This window comes from Dermacentor albipictus, chromosome 7 (genome assembly GCF_038994185.2).
Source record: "Dermacentor albipictus isolate Rhodes 1998 colony chromosome 7, USDA_Dalb.pri_finalv2, whole genome shotgun sequence".
Taxonomy (NCBI): domain Eukaryota; kingdom Metazoa; phylum Arthropoda; class Arachnida; order Ixodida; family Ixodidae; genus Dermacentor; species Dermacentor albipictus.
In genome coordinates, this window is record NC_091827.1 from 119997250 (window position 1) to 120019934 (window position 22685).

The 22685-nt window shown below is 47.2% G+C and overlaps 1 protein-coding gene across 1 annotated transcript in view; it reads right to left on the reverse strand.

Annotated features, from left to right (window-relative positions):
* Positions 1-751: 751 nt before the first annotated feature.
* LOC135909579 (uncharacterized) overlaps positions 752-22685 on the reverse strand; it is a 46961-nt gene continuing 25027 nt past the window's right edge. The window contains exons 4-5 of the mRNA XM_070521457.1: positions 9021-9219; positions 752-1140 (exon numbers count right to left, since the gene is read on the reverse strand). Of these exons, the coding sequence (XP_070377558.1) occupies positions 975-1140; positions 9021-9219 (365 nt within the window). The 3' untranslated portion in view covers positions 752-974. The remainder of the gene's footprint in view (positions 1141-9020; positions 9220-22685) is intronic.

Consider the following 22685-nt stretch of genomic DNA (forward strand, 5'->3'; position numbering starts at 1 on the left):
TCGCCGCCGCGCGGACCGTACCTTGGAAGGGTTCTGCAATGACGACAAATAGTGCCAGCTGCTGATAGCTGTGTGCACTGCGATGTCGCCGCTTACTTAGCATTGAAGAGAGACGCCCAGGCCTGTATCTTGAAAACAATCTGAGAAGGTGGCAGAGTGCGGCGTGGGCTGAGAGCTCCGTGAGCGCTGTGTTCTCGCCGCTTCGTTGGCGTGGAAGTGAGAGGCAGCACACAGGTGAATTCACTCGCTGCTGCCGGCGCTATGTTGAAAGCGATCGTCTTACATGACGGACGGACGGAGGATGGCCGATCTTATGGTTGGGCAAGCATAGAAACACTTACGCATTTAAAATAATGTGCAGTAAACCATCGTAGACGATTGCCAAGGTCGGCGATAGCTTTCTTGTGTGACACTGCTATCATTGTGCCATGCCGCGATTGACAGTGAACCGTGTGCGCCCAATTTGATTCGACGAGACTTTCCTGGCATAGAATCGGTCACAACATTAAAGAAATTTCGATGCAGTTATGCGTGTCTTAACCGTACGTTATCTCGATAATGTCACGCTGCGCGTGACTGCTGTCGCCTACGCCAACCACTCACGCGCCCCTTACCTTTCTTCTGCTCTCCTTCTCTTTACCTGTTATCCTCTCCAGTTTATTGCTTGAAAACGCCGTTCGTCCTACCATCCAATGTGCGCATATTAGACGAAGGAAAGGCACGGGGAAGCTTGTTGACTTGTGTGCAAAACTTTACTCACGCAATTTTTGTTTTTCCCGTGTGAGATGTCAAAGTAAGCGAATGGTGCTTTACTATATCAGCTGTTTCTGCACGTCACGGCACACTCAGCTACTGTCCTTCCTGGAAGAGCACATGGCAGTTCGGCAGTCGGTGCGTAAAGGCCGCAGGATGGGGCGCGTCTCCACTCCAGGGCTGTGAGTGACGATGTAAGGCAAGGCGGTGATGGTGTCGCGTTACGCGAGCGTCCGGTTGATGGTGGACAGCAGGACCCTCCAGGCAGCCGCGTTGAAAGGACAGCGGCCGCCGCGGTTGAAGGCGTCGCAGTCGCCGCCTGCCTCCCCCACCTGGCGCGCGCTCCGTAGGCTGCGGCTTAGCAAAACCTCGTCCATGAACGTCAGGCTGCGAGCACATCGAGTGAAGGCAATCAGCAACTTCCTTGTCCAATGCCCTCGTTGTACGAACACTTTCGGTGATGGTGACCGATAGTTGTTGCGTATCACACATGAATCACCACTCTTTGCAAAATTCTTAATTCAGTTGCTGTTTTCGACATTTACGAACCAACAGCGCTCATTATGCGCTACAAAATGGAACACAGAAAGGGAACGCAATTCATTTCAGGGTAACCATGCCTGAAACATAACTAAAATACACGTGGCAATCAGTTTCGCGAGAGCTGGGACGTGCCACGCTATCGATCCAAATGCGGTGATCGGATGTAGGGCTTTCAACTAGCGTATTCGCTCACTAAGAAACAGATATAGTGGTAGTATACCACAACAATGTTATTAAAGTGAAAGCCTTAGGTGTCTATGTTTTAATTTAAATTAAATTAAATTATGGGGTTTTACGTGCCAAAACCACTTTCTGATTATGAGGCACGCCGTAGTGGAGGACTCCGGTAATTTCGACCATGTGGGGTTCTTTAACGCGCACCTAAATGTAAGTACACGGGTGTTTTCGCATTTCGTCCCCATCGAAATGCGGCCGCCGTGGCCGGGATTCGATCCCGCGACCCCGTGCTCTGCAGCTCAACGCCATAGCGTCTATATGTTAGCGGTTGCCTTGGCCAAACTGCGCCGTAACGAAAATGGTCGACGCCACGAAGAGTAAAAAATCATGCGAACAAAAGCTCAGATAGACGTCACATTTCTCAGGGAGGTTCCTGTAAACAAAGTAAATGAATGGCTTTGAAAAGAAAGTTTGGCACATAGGCCTCTGGGGTGCGAGACGAGCGCGTTTCCCTGAAGCCATGGCTGCTCCACGATACTGGTTTACTAAGGGTGTGCCTAGTGCGTGCCTGACGGCACATGTTGCTCGTGCCACTGCTGCTGCCACTGCACTGGCTGCTCCTGCCACTGCTCGCGCATTCGTCGTATTCTTCCACCGCTGCCTCCGATGCCCCTCGTCGTGCCAGCGTTTCCATGCTGCTTTTCCCGCTGCGTAGGCGCTGACGGCACTGGCCCATTACCAGTAGGGGCGGCGATTTAGGTGAGTCCTGTCGTGCGCTCTGATGGATAGTTGCCGCAGTTATTCATAAAGGTATCTTAAACGTGACATAAAGTGTGCCAAGTGTGTGCTCATGCTTTCGGCCTTAACGTTTTACAAGCGTGTAACACTTAATTTTTTAATAACTTTTCTCCTTTGTTCGTAATTCTTTTGCGATGGTTCATGCAATAAATTATTTTAGTCACATAACGTGTACGTTTATTTCAATATTTTTCAATTAAGAATCACAACGTGATATTATTGTACACAGACGGTTTTTACACAGCTGCATTACTAGCTGTCATATGTGATGGTCAATGAATATTTTTAAGATTGCTTACGAGAATTTTTGTCCATGGATCACAAACTTATTTCTTCTACATTTACAATCTTGAAATAAAAATAATGAAAAACACTTGAATCGCACTAGTAGTGCACGCTAGTCACAAACACTGTTTTTAGTTAGCGCTAGTCCGGTTCCTGCGGGCATACAGATGCTGTGGGTAGCGCGACATTTTCTGCAGAAAGTTACATTGTGCAAGCTAGAGTGCTCGTGCTTGCAAAGCCATAGACAACAAGTGTCTGAGCGCCACTGGTAGTAGCCAGAGCCAGGACCTGCTTTCGTCACGACGGGTGCTTTACGCATTGAGAGGCGTTTTGTTCGAATCTGGTGCGTCAGGTTCGGGTTGCGTGGTGGTTTGAGCGAGTTCTTGTTCTCACTGTGCTTCTAGTAACTTCCCTCACTCTCCGTTACACGCAATCAAGACGTTTGCACTACCACTACGACACATTGCACTATTAAAATGAAAAAAAAGAAAGTGCCGATCCCTCTTGGGAATCTAAGTTGGGACTGCTAAGCGTTTGACAGGTTGCTCGCTACCAAGCATCTTTCTCGATATTGCAAAGCGTTACTAGATGGAACATCACGTTTTTGAGAGGCGATACATTTTCTGTGCAACGATAGTGAGCGTGTGACAACAGCGGAAAAAACGATACTGTGAACGATGGCTAGACTGGTTTATTCTACTACGGCGAACAAACGTGACTACTTGTTCAGTTAGGACGTAGACTCATACAGAATTCTGTACGCAATAAAGTGCTTTAGGTATGGACAGACAGATAAAGAACTTTATTTACAAGGTCCTGAAAAGCTTTGCCCTAGGGCAGAGCTGCGAGCCGCTCCCACGTGGGAACTTGTAGGCCGAGCCTAACCGCCGCATCATGGGCTCTCTGAACAGCCCAAGTTTGCCGTGAAAGTTCTGAGCTCTGGATGGCAGAGCTCCAACCTTTCGTGATGCGATTGGGTCTCTGTAACGAGGGGCATCACCAGAGCATGTGTGCGACATTGCTAACAGCCCCACATTGGGGGCAAGTAGAGCTAAATGCCTCTGGAGTGATCGTATGGAAAAGGGCCAGGTTTGGATAGGAGTTAGTCTGAAGCATGCGTAAAGGGGACGCCCGAGGTCTAGCCAGTTTGCTACGAGGCGTAAGATAAGTCCTCCTACCCAGGTGATAGTGCGTAGTGATTTCGCTTAAAGTATTGAGAGTGTCCCGAAACTCGATAACCCCGGAGTCTGAGCTCGACCCTGCTCCCACGCGGTAGGTTAGTACTCGCGCTTGGGAGTGGGCGATGTCATTGAAATTGGGAAAGGAGTTAAGCTGGGGGTTGAGATGCGCCGGAAACCACGTGATGGTGCGCGGAGAGATTATCTTGTTTAGGAGCATCTTGTGAGCCTCCTCAGCGATGGAACCTGAAGCGAAAGCCCTGACCGCCGATCTCGAACCAGTGAAGATTTGTGATCTGCTGTTATCTAGGAGTGCTATAGCAACTGCGACGTGGTCCACTCTGGTTGGTGTTGAGCACTTCAGGGAAGTCGCATTCACTATCTGTCCGTTGTGATCAACGAGGGTAATAGCGAAGTTAGACGGCTGCCGATATTGAGCTGCATCGACAAAACATGCCGAGTAGGGATAGTCTTTGGTACGCTTAAGGAGGGCAGGGCTCTTGCCCTGCGTCCGCTTACGTTGTGTTGAGGATGAATATTACGGGGAAACGGCGAGACTCGTATGTTGTTCGTTTGATCTTCTGAGATTTCATATTTCCGCTCTTCCATGAGGATAGGGTTGATCCCAAGAACCACCAGGAACTTCTTTCCAATCGGGGTACACGATAGACGGGCCAGTTGGGCTGACTCCTGGGCCTCGATTATCTCGTCCAATGTGTTGTGCACTCCTAGTTGCATAAGGAGGTCCGTGCTCGCCCGTAACAGAATGCCTAGTACTTTTTTGATACTTTTTCTTGTTAGTGTGTTATTCTTTTCTTCTCGGAGTTATACCAATTGTGCATGGCTGCCACAGAAACTATATCACTCATGAGGAAGGCGTGGAACGACGTGGAACGGAAGGCAGGAACGAAAAGAGGTTGTCTTCTTGAAGGCCTCCACGCCCTCGAGTCTCTGTTGATGAGTCTGATCATGTTCTCAGTTTTGGCTGTGAGCTTGTCGAGCATCGTATTGTTACAGCCATTGGATTCGATGAACGTGCCTAGGACCGGAATGGCCTCTACTCTGGGGATGGTACAGCTGCTTTTAGTGTAGAGTTTGATGTTTATTTCAGACAACGGTTTTTAGCCTCTAGGGTTGGGTCCTCTCCTGACTGGCCTGTAGAGGAGCTCAGACTTGCACGGGGAGCATCTAAGCCCCGTATTTTCCAGGTACATCTCTGATCTACAGTTTCCTGTAATCCTAAATCAACGTCTGCGTCGCTTCCTCTGGTGTACCAGATTGTGATGTCATCAGCGTAGAGCGTATGATTTATCCCTTCTACGTTGGAGAGCCCTTGCGATAGTTCTTTCTTCGTGGTAATGTTAAAAAGCAGTGGTGAGACTACCGCTCCTTGTGGCATGCCTGTGGAGCCCCAACTGAAATTGTCGGACTTGAGGTCACCGATTTTGACCATGGCCTTGCGATCCCTGAGGAACGAGCTTAGGTATCTGTGGAAGGCGTCTCCAAATTTGAGCACCGAGATGGAGTTCAGCATGTGAGCTTGAGATACATCGTCAAAGTCCTTCTCTAGGTCTAGGTTTAAGAGGCCTGTTATATCTCTTGTGGTGTTGTGAATAATTTGACACTTGATGAGCTTCATCACGTCCTGCGTTGACGGGGCCGGATTAAAACCGATCACGTTGTACGGAAGCAATCCTTGTTTCTGGAATGCTTGGAAATGCGATTGTGTATGACATGTTCCGCCACTTTCCCCACGCAGGACGCAAGAGAAATAGGTCTGAGGTTCGAGAGAGCCGGGGGTTTTCCAGGCTTTGAAATGAGGATGACCGAGGCCATTTTCCAGGACTCCGGGACAACTTCTCGTTCCCATATTCCATTGATCTCTGTCAACCATTCTATGGAACCGTCGTCCAGGTTTCTAAGGGCCCGGTCTGGGATGCCATCATGACAAGGGGCCGAGCTGCCATTTAGATTCTGGAAGGCCTCCCTTACTTTGTAAGTCTTGAAGGTGTTATCTAGCTCGGGGCAGGATGAGCCTTTGTAGGGCGGATAGTCTTCGTCACTCGAGTTGCCCAGTGGCAGATACGTGCGAGCGAGTCTTTCAAGTACGGTCTTTATTGTCTCTGATTGTGATGCCTCGTGCAGAACCTTCGCTATCACTTGTCGTTGGTTGGACTAGGTATTGGCATCATCGAGCAGATGCTTTGAGTGGGTTCCATTCAGCTCCAACTCCCATCTGGCCATCCATGGGATTGAAGACCTCATCCCACTGTTGCCTGCTCAAGGTTTGGCCGTGATCTTTTTAAGTTTTGTTGAGCTCTGCGATCTTTTTTTGGAGCTTTCGGTTGAGTTTCTGCCCTTTCCATTTGTTCAAAAGTGACGTTTTAGCTTCTAGAAGATGAGCGAGGTGGCTATCATCCTGTCCACCTCCAGTTCAGTCTGGACTTTCTTTGTCGGCGCACTGATATCCTGTTTTAACTGGTCAGCCCACTGCTCTACACTAAGTACTGAGTCATGTGTTTGTGCTCGCTCTTTCGAAATCTTGCTACAGTACTCCCAATCTGTAATAGTGAACTCTTTGAGGTCCCCGCTTCTCACGTTGAGAGAGGTGGCCAGGATATTATGATCGCTGCCCAGGTCCACTTGGAGGTTGGACCAAGAGGCCGACTCCACATTTCGTATGAAAAAGAGGTCAGGCGTGGTATCCCTGGAGCAGGAGTTGCCTATCCTTGTTGGAAAAGCCGGATCTATTATAAGCGTGAGGGTATTATTGACTATAGTTTGCCATGGGTCAACGCCCTTGTGCTTGGCTTGATGGTACCCCTATGCTCCTTGCGGAGCGTTGAAGTTTCCGGCAACCAGGAGTGGTAGTGTATTGGCCTTGCTAGTAGCCCTGTTGAGAATTGCCGTGAATCTTTGCCTGAGGTCATTGGGTGCACTGTATATGTTAAGTATAAATAACTATATGTTAAGTAATGTTAAGTATATGTTAAGCAAGCTCCTGGATCTGAACTGCTGGTCTCCTGGAACGCGAGTGGCCTCAAGAACGGGAGCGGGAGCGTGTCCTAGGGGCCTTGTGGCCTCTGGAAGACGAGCGTTCCGTCAGTGACCATAGAAGGGGCACGGCCCTGGTAGCCGCCATCCTCGCCGCCGGGGTGTCGGGATCGGCTCCTGGATCTGTGCGAGCTGCTGAGGGCCGGCTTGAGAGGAGTTGGCGACCCAGTTGGTGGGCTGGATTGTGTGCGGTTGCGCCGTTCTCTTCTCCGTTGTCTAACTACAAACGGAATTTGAAACTTTTGCTGGCAGGTTTTGTCGGCCGTGGGACGAGGGCCTCTGCAGAGGGTGCACTTCGGTGTAAATTCGTGCTTATCGTCCGGGTTGCTCGCACCACAGCCGCGGCAGATTGCATTTTCAGGGGTTGGGCAAACGTCAACTCTGCGACCAATTTTGTTTGCGATAGAGTGAGAATTTGACCAATGTGGGACCGTATATTACGTAGTCCGAGACCTTGAGTCCATAAAACAGTATGACTACCGTGCTTGTGTTCTTGATTCTTTTGACCTCGAGGGTGCTTGGATGATTGGGTTGAATGATGAGTCGTTTGAGCTCCTCTAGCTGAATGGTTGGATCAATGTCGCGAATAACTCCTTTGCATGAGTTTTCGGGGGCTGCCACATATGCACTAACTTCGTAACTTGCTTGTCCAATAAGCACACTCTCACATCGGCGTAGGCTATGGCACTGCGCATTGATGGTGTGCTTGCCACCAATATGTTTTGCACCATGTTCGGACATACAATATCTTCCGCCGTATCCGCCTCCGTAAGTCTAGCGGCGGTAGTGAGGGCCTGGGAAACTCTGAGGTGGCCCATTTTCTTGATGTCCAATCCACCACGGGCACATATTATGACTCGAACATGCTCTTTCGGTCATCGAAGCAATCTCGAAGCAGTGGTTAGCCGTGTCTTAAGAGCCTGGCACGGAGGTAACAAATAAAATGAGAGAGCATTGCGACACGCAGCCAGCCTTGGCAAGCAAGCTCTTCGTGATGCCATCCCCTCCGCTTCTTCGCTCGCACGATCGGCTCCAGACATGACCTCCAAGACACAGTATATTTATTGGCCGGGAACTGTTTCCCGTAGGTTTTATTCGATGCGCATTTCGGCTGCCCTGCCTGCCTGCAGAGCTGGAGGAGAAAGAACCTACTGCGCACTCTGATGTGACGATCGCGTGTTGGACTGACATGTTTGGCTTCAATCGTGTTGCGCTATGCCCTCCCGTAAGTATTTACGTCCCCCACGGTTTTAAGTCCGTAAGCGTAGCTACCTTCACGAAACACCTAGTTACTGTAGACGTGAATTGCAGCAAGAACACTGGCAACGACAACTTGTGACGCTGCGTTCGACCACAACGCGTTAGGCAGGTTTTTGTGTTACGTGGGCGTACATGTCGAAGAAGGGGCAGTTTTGCCCGAAGGCGAATCAGTGAACACGATACCATGGTTTAGCGTTGAGCTCCAGCTTCTCGTACGGATTTCTTACAATACGTGCAAACGACGTGGCACTGCGCAGTACGCCGGTGAACTCCTGGTGCGGAACAGTGCCTTGATGGATGTGTCGCAACGATGGCGCCACGAGAAATGCCGGGGGCAGCAGCGCTGCCGGCTTGGAACCTTGGTGGTTGAGACGAACGGAACACCATCGGCGTTAGCCGGCGCCCAATCAAAGCATTAGAGAGATTTAGCTTGACGTTTGTTGTCTGCTTCGCTGAGGCCAGTGTATGTACCACGGTGTGGTATACACACAGCTGCTCATCAGAAATGATATCTGTATGCGCGCAACCTTAGTGCCGGCAGCGGAAGACAGAACGTTGCTCCGGCAAGGGGAGAGCCGGCAAACGCAGTTGGTGTTGCTGCTTTTGCAGCCTAACGCAGTGCGCATCTTAGGGAGGCCTTCTAACCTGTCGGGCCCGAACTGCGCATGCGCACCGGTACTGCCACAGCACGACGACGGTGGCGCAAATGTGCCTCGAGTGTCCGTATAATTGGTATCGCAATAAAAATAAAAGCAACTCTGCATGTTAGGTGACCACATGCAGACGTCCACGTCTACGGCAACCCCGTATTGTGCGATGGGCGATACGTTTACGGAGAAACTACAACTCCGTAATGGCTCTAAGTGACACTTGACACAGCGTCTAGTGCAGAATGGTTGCGTTGTTTATGTGTGTGCCTGAAGCTTTAAAGTGTCCGCACGCGAAGGAGCGGCCTTGTGAAGGTGACGTTACCTTAGCATGGAGTCGAGTACCTCGACAGGGCCGGCTTGGCGGCGCTGCTTGCTCTGCATCCCGTCGCCGCCATCGGCGCCGAGGCGTCCCACGGAGCACATGGCCACCTTGAGGCAGGCGTCGGGGTCCACGTTGTAACGCTTCAGCACGGCGTCAAAGCGCGCCGAGACGCTGTCCTCGCTGCGGTTGCCACCCCAGCCTGTAGTAATAGGAACCAGCACACAAACACACAATGCAGTTACATGGGAGCGCATTTAGCTGTGCATGCACATTTCCAAAGCGTTGCGACTTCGTAGATGGTGCTACGTGGTCGACTTGTATATGCACATGTTCTCATCACCATCGCCATCAATTTTTTTTCTTTCGTGACAAGGAAACTGAGCAAGTGATAGAGCCTAACGACACTTACGTCATCGCCAGTGTGTAAACTTAATTATCATTCTAGCGTATCCTATCCCTAGGCAACAAAAGGTACAAATACATAGAGCGAAATAAACCAACGGACATGCACTACGTATGATACCAGTGCCCGTCTGACAGCGCTGCATGTGCACCACGTACTGTCGGTCTGTCCTGGTCTTGCGATAGCCAGGCAGAAGCACATGAGACAAGGCATTGTCTAACTGGAGGCATGGCCACCCCTCATGTCGATGCCCTTGTGCACTACAGACACTGTGGGAGCTCGTACGCGAGGCCGGTTTGACTGTTAGGTTGTGAAAGCGTTTTAATGCTTTAACATTCGTTGGCGAGTACCACGGCAATTTTGCTAGCAAAATCGTCTCCGTAACGTGGTAAGCGCGACATTTTGCCATAGGGATACATACAGATCCTTAAGAATGCATGGGAAGCCTATACTAGGGGTGGGCCAACTTAAATTTTGGCATAAGCCAACTTGAAATTTGGGGTTTGGGCCACGAAAATTTGAGGATGGGATAAGCGAAACTTGGGAAAACACAGCGAAAGCTAAGTAACATCCCAGCCAAACAATGGTTACACATGAGTAGACAATTATCAGAATTTCTGTGTAATTGCTTTTTTTTCTTTATTATTCAGTTGTTTTGTTTATAACTCTTAAGAGAAGCCCCCCCCCCTCGCCCACTGCTTAGGCCCCTGAGCCAGATTCTTGACTGTAGGTAATTGTTTCTGTCTTCCCCGTCCCCCCTGCCGCAGTGTAGAGTAACAGGCCAGAGAGAGAGAGAGAGAGAGAGAGAGAGAGAGAGAGAGAGAGAGAGAGGCAACTTTATTCGTCAGAGTGGGGCGCACAGAGGCCAGATGGACGCATCGCCTGGCGGCCATCTGGCCTTCCTGACGAGCCCATGAATTAGCAGGCCAGATCAAGATATAGCTCAGGCCGACCTCTCGGCCCTTTTGCACCTAAATTTCTTTCTCTCTCTATCACAAATACACAATCCAGCGTTACAGAGTCTGAAGAAGCATTATTTGGCCCGTGTTCTTAGTACACTGGTCGGCTTTATGTATGCCGGCCCTTGCAGGGCGCAAGGACATTTCAATGGCTGCGTGGCGGCTGGTAATTGTTTATGGTAGTGGCACCGAACCGTGAACCACCCCTTAAGGACTCCAAGTTTCTCGGCTCATGCTCTTGTGGAGTGGCTGATCGGGCTGCGCACTCTATCTCTGCTATTATATTCCAACCAATGCTTAGAAGTGGCTGACCATGTTCCGCTTCTCTCGACAATGTGTCTTTCTGATTCCCCTACTTCGACGAAGGCAGAACGGTAGGCACCTGAAGTAGCAAACCTTTCACGGAGAGAAGACCTCTGGAAGCACGCTTAAGGCGTTCTGTGTAAGAGAAGATATGAGGAGGTGCTAATATGTATGGAGCTTTATCCAGAAATAAATTCAGCTAGGCAGCTCTGAATCGCAGAGCAGGTAAGCAGATTTCTCTATCTTAAGTGGTGCAAAGATGAGCTACTTATGTTTCAAGCTCATATTTATTTTCTAAGTTTAAAGTGAATACGGCAGCACCTTCAGGAACAGCTCACTGTGGAAGAGCATAGGACTATACTCAAGCTGCTGTTCCTCTGAGGGAAACATTCGAAGCAATTGTTGAAATGTCGTAAACATGGTGCAACACTGACACTTCGTATGCTACCGCTAAACGTTGAGCGCGCAACTTCAAAAGTAGCCATAAGGCTGTTAAAACCGAGAAACACAATGAAAGCCCGGTTTCTATCTCTGAAGTGTGCCTGCAAGTGTTAAAGCCTACAAGGACATAATGGAGGACGGCCGAATATCAGCCTAAATTACTGTTGCACACCTGGGAAGGTGACGTGAGCGAGCAGGTGCCAATGCGGCAAACGGATGGAGAGTTGAGTGAGTTGGTACGATAACATATTCTTGGTTTGTAGCACTTGACCCGTCTTCTTGTAGTCTTCGTCTGTGCCCCTCGAGCTACAAAGCAAGAATATGTTACAGGTGCCAATTCTCACGGAAACTAGGAAATAAGAAAGCGTGCAGCAAGGTGGATCTGAAAATTTTCGACAGCTGAACAAAAGAGGAAACGTGCGCAGACATCAATGGAAGTTTTGCAGCATTTTGCTAAAAATCTGTCAAATTTCCTGGACAAACTGGTAATGCAAGATGAAACATGGATTTCTATGATCTCGAGGCGAAATCATCGTTGTCATTGCCTGCTGGCGCTATAGGGTTGTGTTTAACAAAAGGTCGAGTCCCTCTATTTCCAGTCTCCTCGTTCATTCATAACAAAGGTCTGGAATCTGGCAGCCTTGGTGTCATTATGTAACATGTGAGATTTTTTTAGCGAGATGCCTCTTCTTCCAAGTAAGCGTTAAACGACGCTATCGGATAAAAAGTGATATTCCACATCCTACCCTCATGACCCTGAGTGGCGCTGGCTAAAACTCCTTGGGCTAGCTCTAGTGCACACATATGTACAAGATAGTGGACGGATTGATGGCCGTCGCCGTAGCATAATCGGTAGTGCAAGACACGGGTAATTCGTAGGTTGTGGGTTCGTCTCCCCTCGGCGACAAGTTATCTCTTCGTCTACTTTCATTGTCTCTTTTCTTTATTATTTTCTACATTTAAATTTCAGCCACCGTTAATTACCTCTATAGGCTTTCCTAGGCTTTGTTGCCTGTTGGCTTTATAGTGTCATGATTAACAAAACATCGCGCCCCCCTGTTTCCTTCCTCCTCGTTCAGGCCAAGGAATAGCTGCACATTGGTTCCCTAAGGTCAAAGTTCCATGTGCAATGGTTGGTGCGGAAGCAAATGGCAATAGTCAATTTTTTTAGATAAGAAAAAAATTCCGCTGTTGGACTACCTTCAACAAGGTTCAACCATTATTGCAGAGTATTACTGTGCTTCCGTGACAAATTTGAAAAAGAATATCAGAGGAACACGTCAATGAAAGCTCTTCAAATGTGTAGCATTACAAAGCTGTTGCGTGATACTGCCTTGTCGCGCACTAAAGATGAAACAATAAAAAACTGACTTACCTAGGCTTTTAAATAATGCCCAATTCACCATACTGGCCTGTGTTCCTCTGACTACATTGCTCCACAATCTCAAGAAACACCGAAACATGCTATCATTTGAAGGAGTTCTGGTGGCAGCTAATCCTACAAATGAGTGGTTGCACCATCAGCCGGAAGAACTTAGCTTGCAAGGACCTAAAAAGGTGCAGGGCACATGCAAGGCAGAAGTACATTGACTTCCTGGCCGAGTATGCTGAATAGTGTGGCAGTTACAGGTTCATAGCTCAATGTTTTTCGTGTTCGGCTGAGTACTTATCAGGACTTTCTCGTAACAGCTAAGCCAAAAGGCTTTACTGCGCGACGAACATCGCTGTACTGAAGCAAAACCACGCCAACTGAACAAAGCCATGTTTGAAATGCGCATGTTCAAGTTGTTACGTACATATCACCGCAGACAACGCATACTTGCCACATATTATCATATTGTAGTGAGCCGAACGGCAAGACGCACTGTAAAAGCCATGAGGTAACAATCGATAGCTTTGTTGGGAGAACTTGTGTCCAGAAAGGCAAGCAACGCGTGAAGCACAACGACTGTGGCTTATGTGGTCGGTGGTCATGGAATATGATCTCACGAATCAAGTCCTCCTGTTATTTATTGATGTATTACTGTACATTCAGGAGTAATCCATTGTTCTTACACACATTTGAGAACGTACGACACAAACTCTGCGTTGCGCGCACTGTCTGATTAAACAAGCGACTGCGTTCAAAGGATTTTGCATACAGTAGGCGCGCATTGCGCACAGCGATAACTTGATAACAGCGGCGATCCCATAAAAAACGGTCAATTCAAAACGCAAAACGGTGTACTCTGGCATATTAGGTGCAGCGCAGGTGAAATAATCTATGTATATAAGATATTACGCACATAGACCATGGAATGCCACCTATGTGCGTACTCTAAACGCAAAAGTACCGGCGGTTTAGCTAAAAGTGTCATTAATACTCAGATTATTTCTTTCCGCAACATTCAGTTCCTGTTAACGAGGCATGAAGGTTAGGTTGTGCGACGAAACGAGGTCAGCCGAAGAATAAATGAAGGGATAGCAGGTAAAATGTGAGACATGCCCCCATAGAAGTATATGACACGTCACCAAAGAGTGTCGTCATATCGTCGCGTGGCTGTCTCTGCCTAGATAAGCTTCTCCATGATGCTGGAAGTGACCAAAATAGGTTGAACAACGAATGTCACGGAAACGTCAGGTGAAATAGTTTACTAGAAAAATGCGATTGAAGATGCAGGAAGGCTCTTCATCCTAAGGCAGTAACTTCGGACAGCCGGAAAGAAAAGTGGGTGCACAGGTCTTGTGGATGTGGCTGTTCTACTGAGGCTCTTGATCTGCGTTTGCGAAATTGGTGGAAATCTTCGGCAAGACACGCAGCCGCAGGAATATGGTAAACGAAAAATTCGCTGTTCCACCCGAAAGTCGAAACACCGATTGCGATAACAAGTTAATAGATAGCTGTACGAAGTAAATATAGAAGCTTTATAGGACGTATAACTTTGTAAACGTTTGCTTACTAACGAAATTAACAATGATACATTATGTAAGCTTGACTCAACGAGGACGTAGAAAGAAACAGACACATTGAGACAGCGCTGTCTTTGTGTCTGCTTCTTTCGATGTCCTCGTTCAATCACGCTTACACATTCAATTATTGATTCAAACGAACTAGCCCGCTAACGTGTTTTAAGTAAAGTGACCAGCACGGTGTCAAGCGCGCACAGGTAAACATGAACACATCTCGCTCGATGAGCGCAGAAACTCGCTGTCAAAATTCTGGAGCGAGCAATCGCGGCAGGAGCAAGCGAATTCACCTTCATGCATCTGCCGCTTCAACGCGAACGAAACGTCGAAAGCACAGAGCATACGAAGCTACCGGCACTGCGCGCACTCTGCAAACATCGCAGATCAGTTTGAAGATGAGACCCGCGCAGGTGCGCACTTCAGCCACGTCGCAGACCTAATTCAAGACGCGCGAGCGCCGGCAATGCTTCCCTACAGCGTCTGCCAAAGGCGTCTACTACGGCGTACGCGATTTGCGTAGCCAACGCCGTACGAGACGCAGCGGTTGTCTCCACTCTCTACGGAGCGGCGGGCGAAGAGGACATCGAGGCACCCTAGCAGCCTCTGGAGAAGAACGCCCCTCCTCCCTCGCCTGACAATCCGCCTTGTGCGCGACAGGAGAGGGCACTGTTAAGAAAGGCCCGCTGAGGTGCAAGTTTTGCCAGCCAGTTGCGACAGCGGCGTCAACTTTTCTTGGACAATGCGCCACGTCCGCCACTATGCGTTGCCGGATTGCCGTGATGAGTTCGACGAACCAGGCTTTGTGACGGAACCTGCCACCGCCGACCTGGTCGGCTGTGAACAAGGGAGTCCCCGAGGGAACACAGTTCGAGGCCCCTTCCCACGCACCGTTCCTGACGTCAGCCCAGAATTCTGCGAAGACCGTCTGACCTCGGTTGAGGAGCGTGAACCTGTGCGGAAGTGTGTGTGTGTGTAATCCCTAGCGCAAAGAGGCGGCCCGTCTACGGTGCCTGGTCGGCCGTTTCTCTCCCCTTGGGATCGAAGGGGGACCGACTGTTTATAAACCGCTGTTGTGCGGCTGCTCAGGGTACTTTCTCTCGCAGTCATGCTGGACTGATGAACTGCAACGTCCTGATGTGGATATTGTAAATAAACCTATATTCCTCGTTCTCGATGAGAAGCAGTTCTTCCCTTTAACAACGTCCTCAGCGTGGATAGGTGGACGACTGCATGGGCCAGCTACCATCTAATTCATGCCCGACTCCAATCTTGACAACTAATTCCGAGCGATGGGATTGACTCCCCACTCTTCACAGCACGGATGTGAGCCGCGTTCCTCGCTCACGCACGCGAGATTGAACCGCGTTCGCTGGTTCGCCCTCACGCGCTTTCACTCATACGGAACCTCACGGCGGTGCACATGGCGACAGCGACGCCGACGGCAACGGCAGAAAGGGGCGTGGAGTGTCCGTATAATTCCTATCGCAATAAAAGTTACAGTGACGTTGCACTTCGTGAACGTGGGTTATGCGCAACCGCATGGACGCCGCGAAGATTCACAGCGAGCGCTACGGCGTCGAAGCACAAATGGAAACCGCGCGAACGCGGTCGCTGCTTTAATCTCGACGCTGCGACGCCTGTTGTGCCACAGGGAACGCGCCATTGCTACGCATGCAAAGAAAAGACGCCGCGAACATGCACAGCGAGCACCGCGGTTTCCAATAGTATTGTTACGTAAGAAGACGCAAATGAAAAGCTATATACAAGTATATTTACAACGTAATACGCCGCACTTGGCCAAGAGGCAACAGCCCGCGCTAGCCTCCAATCGTTGTCGTCGTCTTCTTACTGCTCGCCTCTTCGTCATCGGTAATACTATGCCGTAGCACTACCCCCAGCGGCAAAAGCGCCGTCCCGGAGCGACTAAAGGCCGGACTTGGAAACAGTGTAGTAGGCCTTGAGCCTACTGACGTGCACGACATCACTAGGTGCCACAGTAGATGACGAGGTTGAGCTCACAGGGGCAATTTCGTACGTCACAGGCGTCACCTGGCGCAGCACGCGGTAGGGCCCTGTGTATAGCCTGTTTCACATGATGCGACTGCAACGACGAAAATCGGTGCTGTCGCACGCGTCGCAATGCGATTTTTAGAGGGCTCATTTCACATGATTGCGATTTTAACAATGCGACTGGTGCGACGCCCAGGGTTGCTTAGTGCCAGGTTTCGTGGCACACGCTGCATAATTATTTTATTGTAATGAATAAAACATTTACGTTATAATATTATTGACTTTTCTTGATTAGGAGCAAATAATATGCGTGTTTTGTCATTTAAAAACGCGTTGAAGTTAAGATTTGTTTTGGAGTGCGCAACGGCGGTTTTGCAAGTTCAGTGCGACATCGCGCACGTAAACAGCTGTTCGTAGGTGGTTCAGCGGTGTGTGTTGCCTTATCTACCTTCTATGACCGTTTTGTTCTGCCTGTGCTACAACAATCTGCAAGATGACCTATCGACAAGTTCATATAGCTACCCTCACCGTATATGCAGTATTCGGAATTCGGCTGCCACGAAGTTGTCGTGTCAGCCCAACAAGATCCTCGCGCTACCCGTGCTCGGCGTCAGCGTCTAGAGAAATGATGCGTGTATATTGCCTGTCATTGCGCATATGTGGTGCCTGCTCCTAGCCATATTCTTACGCCAAACGCAACAAGAAGCACCAACCCGAACGCCCGCGTGTGCCCCTGAACGAAGCCTCAAACGATCTGTGTGATTACGACGTGGAATGAAAATTGTGTTGTGAAATTCAACCTTAGCGCTAGCCTGGTTCGTCCATCGCCGTGCTTGCGCTGCGAATATATATATGGGAGCCCCCTCTCAATATTTCTAAAGGCGCAAAAGCCGACGCATCAAATGTTTCGAGCAGTTACCGTCACTTTTGTAGAAACCTGTACGTTGTAACATAGCATTCTAAAAGACACGCTTCTCGTCCACTTTGTTGTCCCGTGTCTCGCGCTGGTAGTATACTCGGAACTTCTAACAAGAAGACCATATCAATACGCGCTATTCATAATGCAGGATCGTAGGCCCACGGCAGGCGCACTTGCCGTAGAATTTTTCAGCTTTCTGCTCAGCCTCGCACGCCTCTCACGGTTAGCCTGTTTTGTGGAAATAAATATTATTATATTATTAATGTTATTAGATATTATAGTTTCTTCACTGTAATTTATAGCAATCGTCCAGATTTCTTAAGCTAGTCATGCATTTAACCTATATTAGATCAACATTGTTACGACATGCTTATGGGAGTCATTTCAAACTAGATTGCTCAGCCAGAGAAAGTAAAAATGCAAGCCTCAATGTTTATTCCAATTTGGTATTCCTATACATTATATTGTCAGAATTTTATGCCTGCTTGCATTTCCTGCAATTCAATGTTCAGAGCTGGAAAAACTGATTCCTTTTCTTGCTGTCGAATGGCTGCTTCAATGTCGATAGCAAGCTATAATTATTCATTTCGAAAGTGTTAAGCAATGACTATATGTCTAAGCTTATCAGTGCGTTTTTGTTCCACGAACACTTTTAAGTTTTCTCTCTCCCTCTCATTGACAGCCATGGAATGAAACCGTTCACTTTCATATGTATCAGAATGCAAACATTCTGAAATTTGTCCTGAACATTTGTCTGCGTCCTATAGTGTGTATGTTTGTATTAAGTTCTGGGGTTACAATCGCAGTGATCTACACATATTGTTATATTGCAAGAAACAAATTTATTTCACTTTGTTTTCAAATCTACAATGTGGCCATGCAGTAACGACTGCATTAATAAGCAAAAAAGAAAACTGCAGATTCAGTGTACGTGTTGGAATCTATGCGAAGTGAAGTTTTTGTCAAGTGGTCAATTAAATGCTGTTAAAGTAACTGCGATATATACCATTTGTCTTATTTTCAACAATCCAACTTGTCATCTTTTGCAAGGTTTGCTTATGCACCGCATAGGTCACAACCTTAATGTCATGTAATCTTTATGCATTACACTGTTCACAAACCATACCGAAACGCAAACGGCAGTTAATGTAGATGCACGCTGCGAGACATCAACACAGTGACGTTTGTTGAGCAAGGAATGGTGCGAGGTGTATGCAGATGAATGAATGACGTGCTTATGTACTTATTTATTTATATACCTCGCAGGCTGCAAGGTTGGAGTATTATGCAAGGGGGAATAAAAAAGTTGTTACAAAAGGAAGAAGGCCACAACATTAAGAAAAAAAACAGCAAAAAAAGCAGTACCACTACATTGCACCAACTAGCCCAACGTGTTTTACTGGCACATTATACAATACTTAACAAACAATAACAGAAAAAGTTACTGCCCATGCACCCTGTACAGACGGTAAACCAGCGAAGCTGAAATGTGCAGCCCCGGTTTTTATCACTGGGTTAATTCCAATGGCTTATTAAAGTCTTTCTATATTATTGGTTACGTCTGTGTTTCTTAATGAGGTTATGCACATGTTTGGCTTGGGTTTATCACATTGTTTATTTGGAATGCCGCACATTGCACTTTGCAAGATCACCATCTTCGAAAGTGCAATGAGCAGCGGTTCATTGTGTTAATCCAGGTGGTCCGTCGAAGTCTTTCTGAATTATGTTACGCATTTGTGTTTTGTAATGCGTTAATCATAATGTTTATGACTCAGTTATGCACTGTAGTTACCAAGTGACACACCGGGGCTGCACATTTCATTTAATTAAATACAGGGACACATTTTTGAACCTATAGGGAAGTCTGAGAGAGACTTCTGCACGCGCGCTCTGCTGCTAGAGAGAAATGACGTCACTATCGGTGTAGCCATTGGCCCGCCACACCTTTGCTGCAAGATAATTATGACATCATGATCTTGTCTTAACCCCGTCCCACTCTGTGTCCCTTCCTTGGAATAATGCGTAGATAAATGTTTATGTGTTAAATGCATAAGCAATTTCTATGTCTACCCAACAAGAAATGTCTCCGTCCCTCATGTAAGACGAACAATGGCTCACAACCCCCGAAACAATGACTCATACCCCTACGCTAGGGTTCTTGTGATCGGACCATGAGTGTTTCGCCTAGGCATATACAGCTTCACTCTAAAAAGAATGAACACCTTTCTGCTAGATACCAAGATAATCTCATGAGGTGTTCTAACAAATGAAAGTTTATTGACCATGCCGAGTAAATGCTGGTCGACAAGCAATAAATCGAATTTACACAAAAAGCAGAAGCAAGATCTGATGCGTGTCCATACAGATCCCAACAGGAAACGCATCCATCTCTGAAAGTGTAACAGCGGCCATGCTGACACAAGATTCTCCCAGTGTATTTGCATCTACAGCATCCTTAATTTCTCTAGGCAGCCGATCTCCACAGAATGCTAGCTTCTTCCTCTACAATGCACTCTCCACATCTGAGCGTGCATCGTAGAGGAAGAAGCTAGCATTCTGTGCAGATCGGCTGCCTAGAGAAATTACGGAAGCTGTAGATCTAAAAATGCTGGGTTAATCTTGACATCACGGCCCCCGCTAAAAATGGATGCATTTCCCGTCAGGAAATGCACATGAATTTTTGCTTCTCCTTTTTGTGTATGTTCAGTCTATTGCTTGTCAGCGAGCATTTACTCGGTGTGTACATTAAACTTTTGATTGTTAGATCATCACGGTTTTCTTGTTTGTCCTATGTGTTCTTTGGTGCCATTTGCAGCCAGGCTATTCGTTTTTTTTTTAGACTGCAGCAAGTCACTTTAATAGCCCTCATGATACCTTATAAAATCTTTTATTTGGCCAATGTAGCAAGAATTTACAGTGTGAAGCAGTAAGAACAGGGTATGCTAACTTCTAATTAAAAGGTTTATTGTGAAAGTGCAGTGATCTATAAAGGTTACCACAAAGTAGTGCAGCAATAAAACCTGATAAAGACTAGTGCTTGATGAAACCAAACATAAAAGCAGGAAAGGGGGAAAATACATATAGATATACAAGTCCAGGGAAAAAAAACAGTGATGATCAAGTGTGCAAGTGGCTACCTTCCAGGAAACTCATTTTTTCCCCAATGGCATGGAACTGGAAGAATGTGCTTGCATTGCATAAGCAAACTGTCAGTCTGTCTATTGGAATAACAACAGTGTTTCTTGAAAGGTGCTGGCATGCAGGATTGGCAATTGTAATTATTTTTTCCTGCACTTGGAATTTTTCTCTATTTTCTTTCTGTAGCATATTTATTTATGTTTGGCTGCATCAAGCACCAATTTTTATCTATCCTTCAATGATGTCTTTCTTTTTCTGGGGAAAATTCGGGGAAGGCAGGAGATGGAAATTCAAGACGATGAGCAACGTGATAACAAGGTGAAAGTAGGAGCCAACGTTTCCACACGTGGACTTTGAAGAAGACAAGTCCACTTGTCGAAATGTTGGCTCCTGCTTTCACCTTGTTCTCGTTTTGCTCATCGCCCTTTTACAACTCGCCACATTTTTACAAATGAACCTCAGTTGAAAGTTAGTCCTCATCCATATCTAGTGTCATCCTGTTGATACTGCTCCATGCTATGCACTCTTGCAACATTTGTGTGTGTATGTGTGCACACGTGTGGATTTGGATGCGAGATCGGGCCCTTGGGCAGAGGTATCAGTCTTCTCCTGTGCAGCCTTATGAATTCATTAACTATACTGCAACAGAAATGCAATGGACAGGAACGAAGTGAACACACAGAGCGCTTCGTTCTTGTGTGTTGTCTATCTGTTGCACTTTAGTTAATAATGAATACACACAAACTCATCTAGTTTTCAGTTATTATGTCAGGCTTATAAGCCCGCTTGTGTCCTGGAATAACTGCATGGCTATGTATCCTGTAATTTAATTTCTGGCCATGTGCTGGCAAGTCGCGTGTTAATCTCTTGATTTTCCTGACAATCTTGTGTGATGTGCAGGCCCAGACAGTTTCTGGTGAATCCATGCAGGGTGTTGTGCAGGGTGTAATCTGCATTACAAGTGCTGCTTTGATTGCTTTCCGTTCAGCTTTTCTAGGTGTAGGATGACCTAAAATGGTACTCACTTATATGGGGTTTAGTTTTATGTAGTGTCATACTACTGTTACACTGCTATTGCCAGATCAGTGTACTATATGTGCCTTATGTTTGCTTGCATCTTCGTGATTAGCAACCTCCTGTGTTTGTTTGGCAGCTGCATATAATCTCCTGGCCTAATTGTTTGTCCCCATATTTCACGGTATGGGCCTGTTGTGTTTCAACTTCACGTACTCCCGAGGTTGCCTTTCTGAAGGGAGGGGTGTTTGCATCTCATATGCTAACTGGCATAGTATCTTGGGACGAGGTTCTGAGCTCTTGAGACAAAGAATTTGTGCTGCAGGCTGCAACTCTACTCTGTCTAGGTGCTTGTTCGTTAGCTCTTTCTCATAGAGGTCTTCAAGCATGGTACAGTTGGAAAGACCTGTTATTACTACCCGATGCCTGTATTCGATGAGTTGTCTTTTTTGTGTGCTGTCGGTAATTCATACCGTACCATACCTTGGACACAAGCACAGCATCTGCGATTTTCTATAGTATCCGCTCGCCCACCCCCGTTATTTCGAGATTATTCTTTTCACCAGGTGTGGAAGTTGCGTCCAGGCATTGCATAATTGTTTCACCCACATGCTGGCTCTGCCGTCATGGGCTTACACTAGCTGAGGATTTGTGGATGTTGATTTGCGGGCATATTTGTCCAGCTATGTGGATCACTATGTGCAATCTGGGGTAGTTCTTGATTCTAGTCTTTCTTTTTTTCTGACGTCGATATGAGCTGACTTATCAGAAAGCGAGAGGCCAGACTAGCCAAGAAAGTCTGCAGTGTTGTCGAGGGCTTGTTGCATCATTTTTGATTTCTGTATAAGATAGCTTTCCCACAGACTGTAATACACCATAGGCTGTAGTGTTTCTTGTAGTATGCCCGTGTTGTTGGTGTGTGTGGGCTAAACGTACCTCCAACTCTCACCTGGAATTTTCTGTCTTTCAGAAAGTTAGTTTAAGTGTTCTACCAGAAATGTTTTTGCACATCGTTCCTCTTATTAGAGCAGCATGAGGTACTGCTGTTAACCCTTTAATGACGAGACATATAAATACCGAGAAAACATGTTTATTGTTCTATCTAAATATGCAAAACACGTCAAGAGTAAGCATAATCAACAAAAAGAAAAAATATTTTGCAGAAATTTTTCAGCAATAGAGGGAAAACCCCAGGCAGGAAACTGGAAGTGGGCTTCACCCCATTGAAGCCACCTAGCTTTATTTTCCATTTGTATAGACAGCTCTTATCATATGTGAACCAGAGGTGCCCATTTCATTTGCTTTACATCAGATGTGCGACACCAATGCAGCTGCATACGTTGCATTGGCCTGTCTCCTCTGAACTTGCTTGCACAAGACAGTGAGTCACGTGCCAAACTTCTTCTTCCTCGTCCAGTGTTCCTGCTCTAAACCAACAAATTGACAACCAACAACGCTTGCTGCTTGTCATTCAGTGTTGGCCGAAGACATTTAGCTAGAAACTTTGTACTCGATACTTAAACTCGACAAGA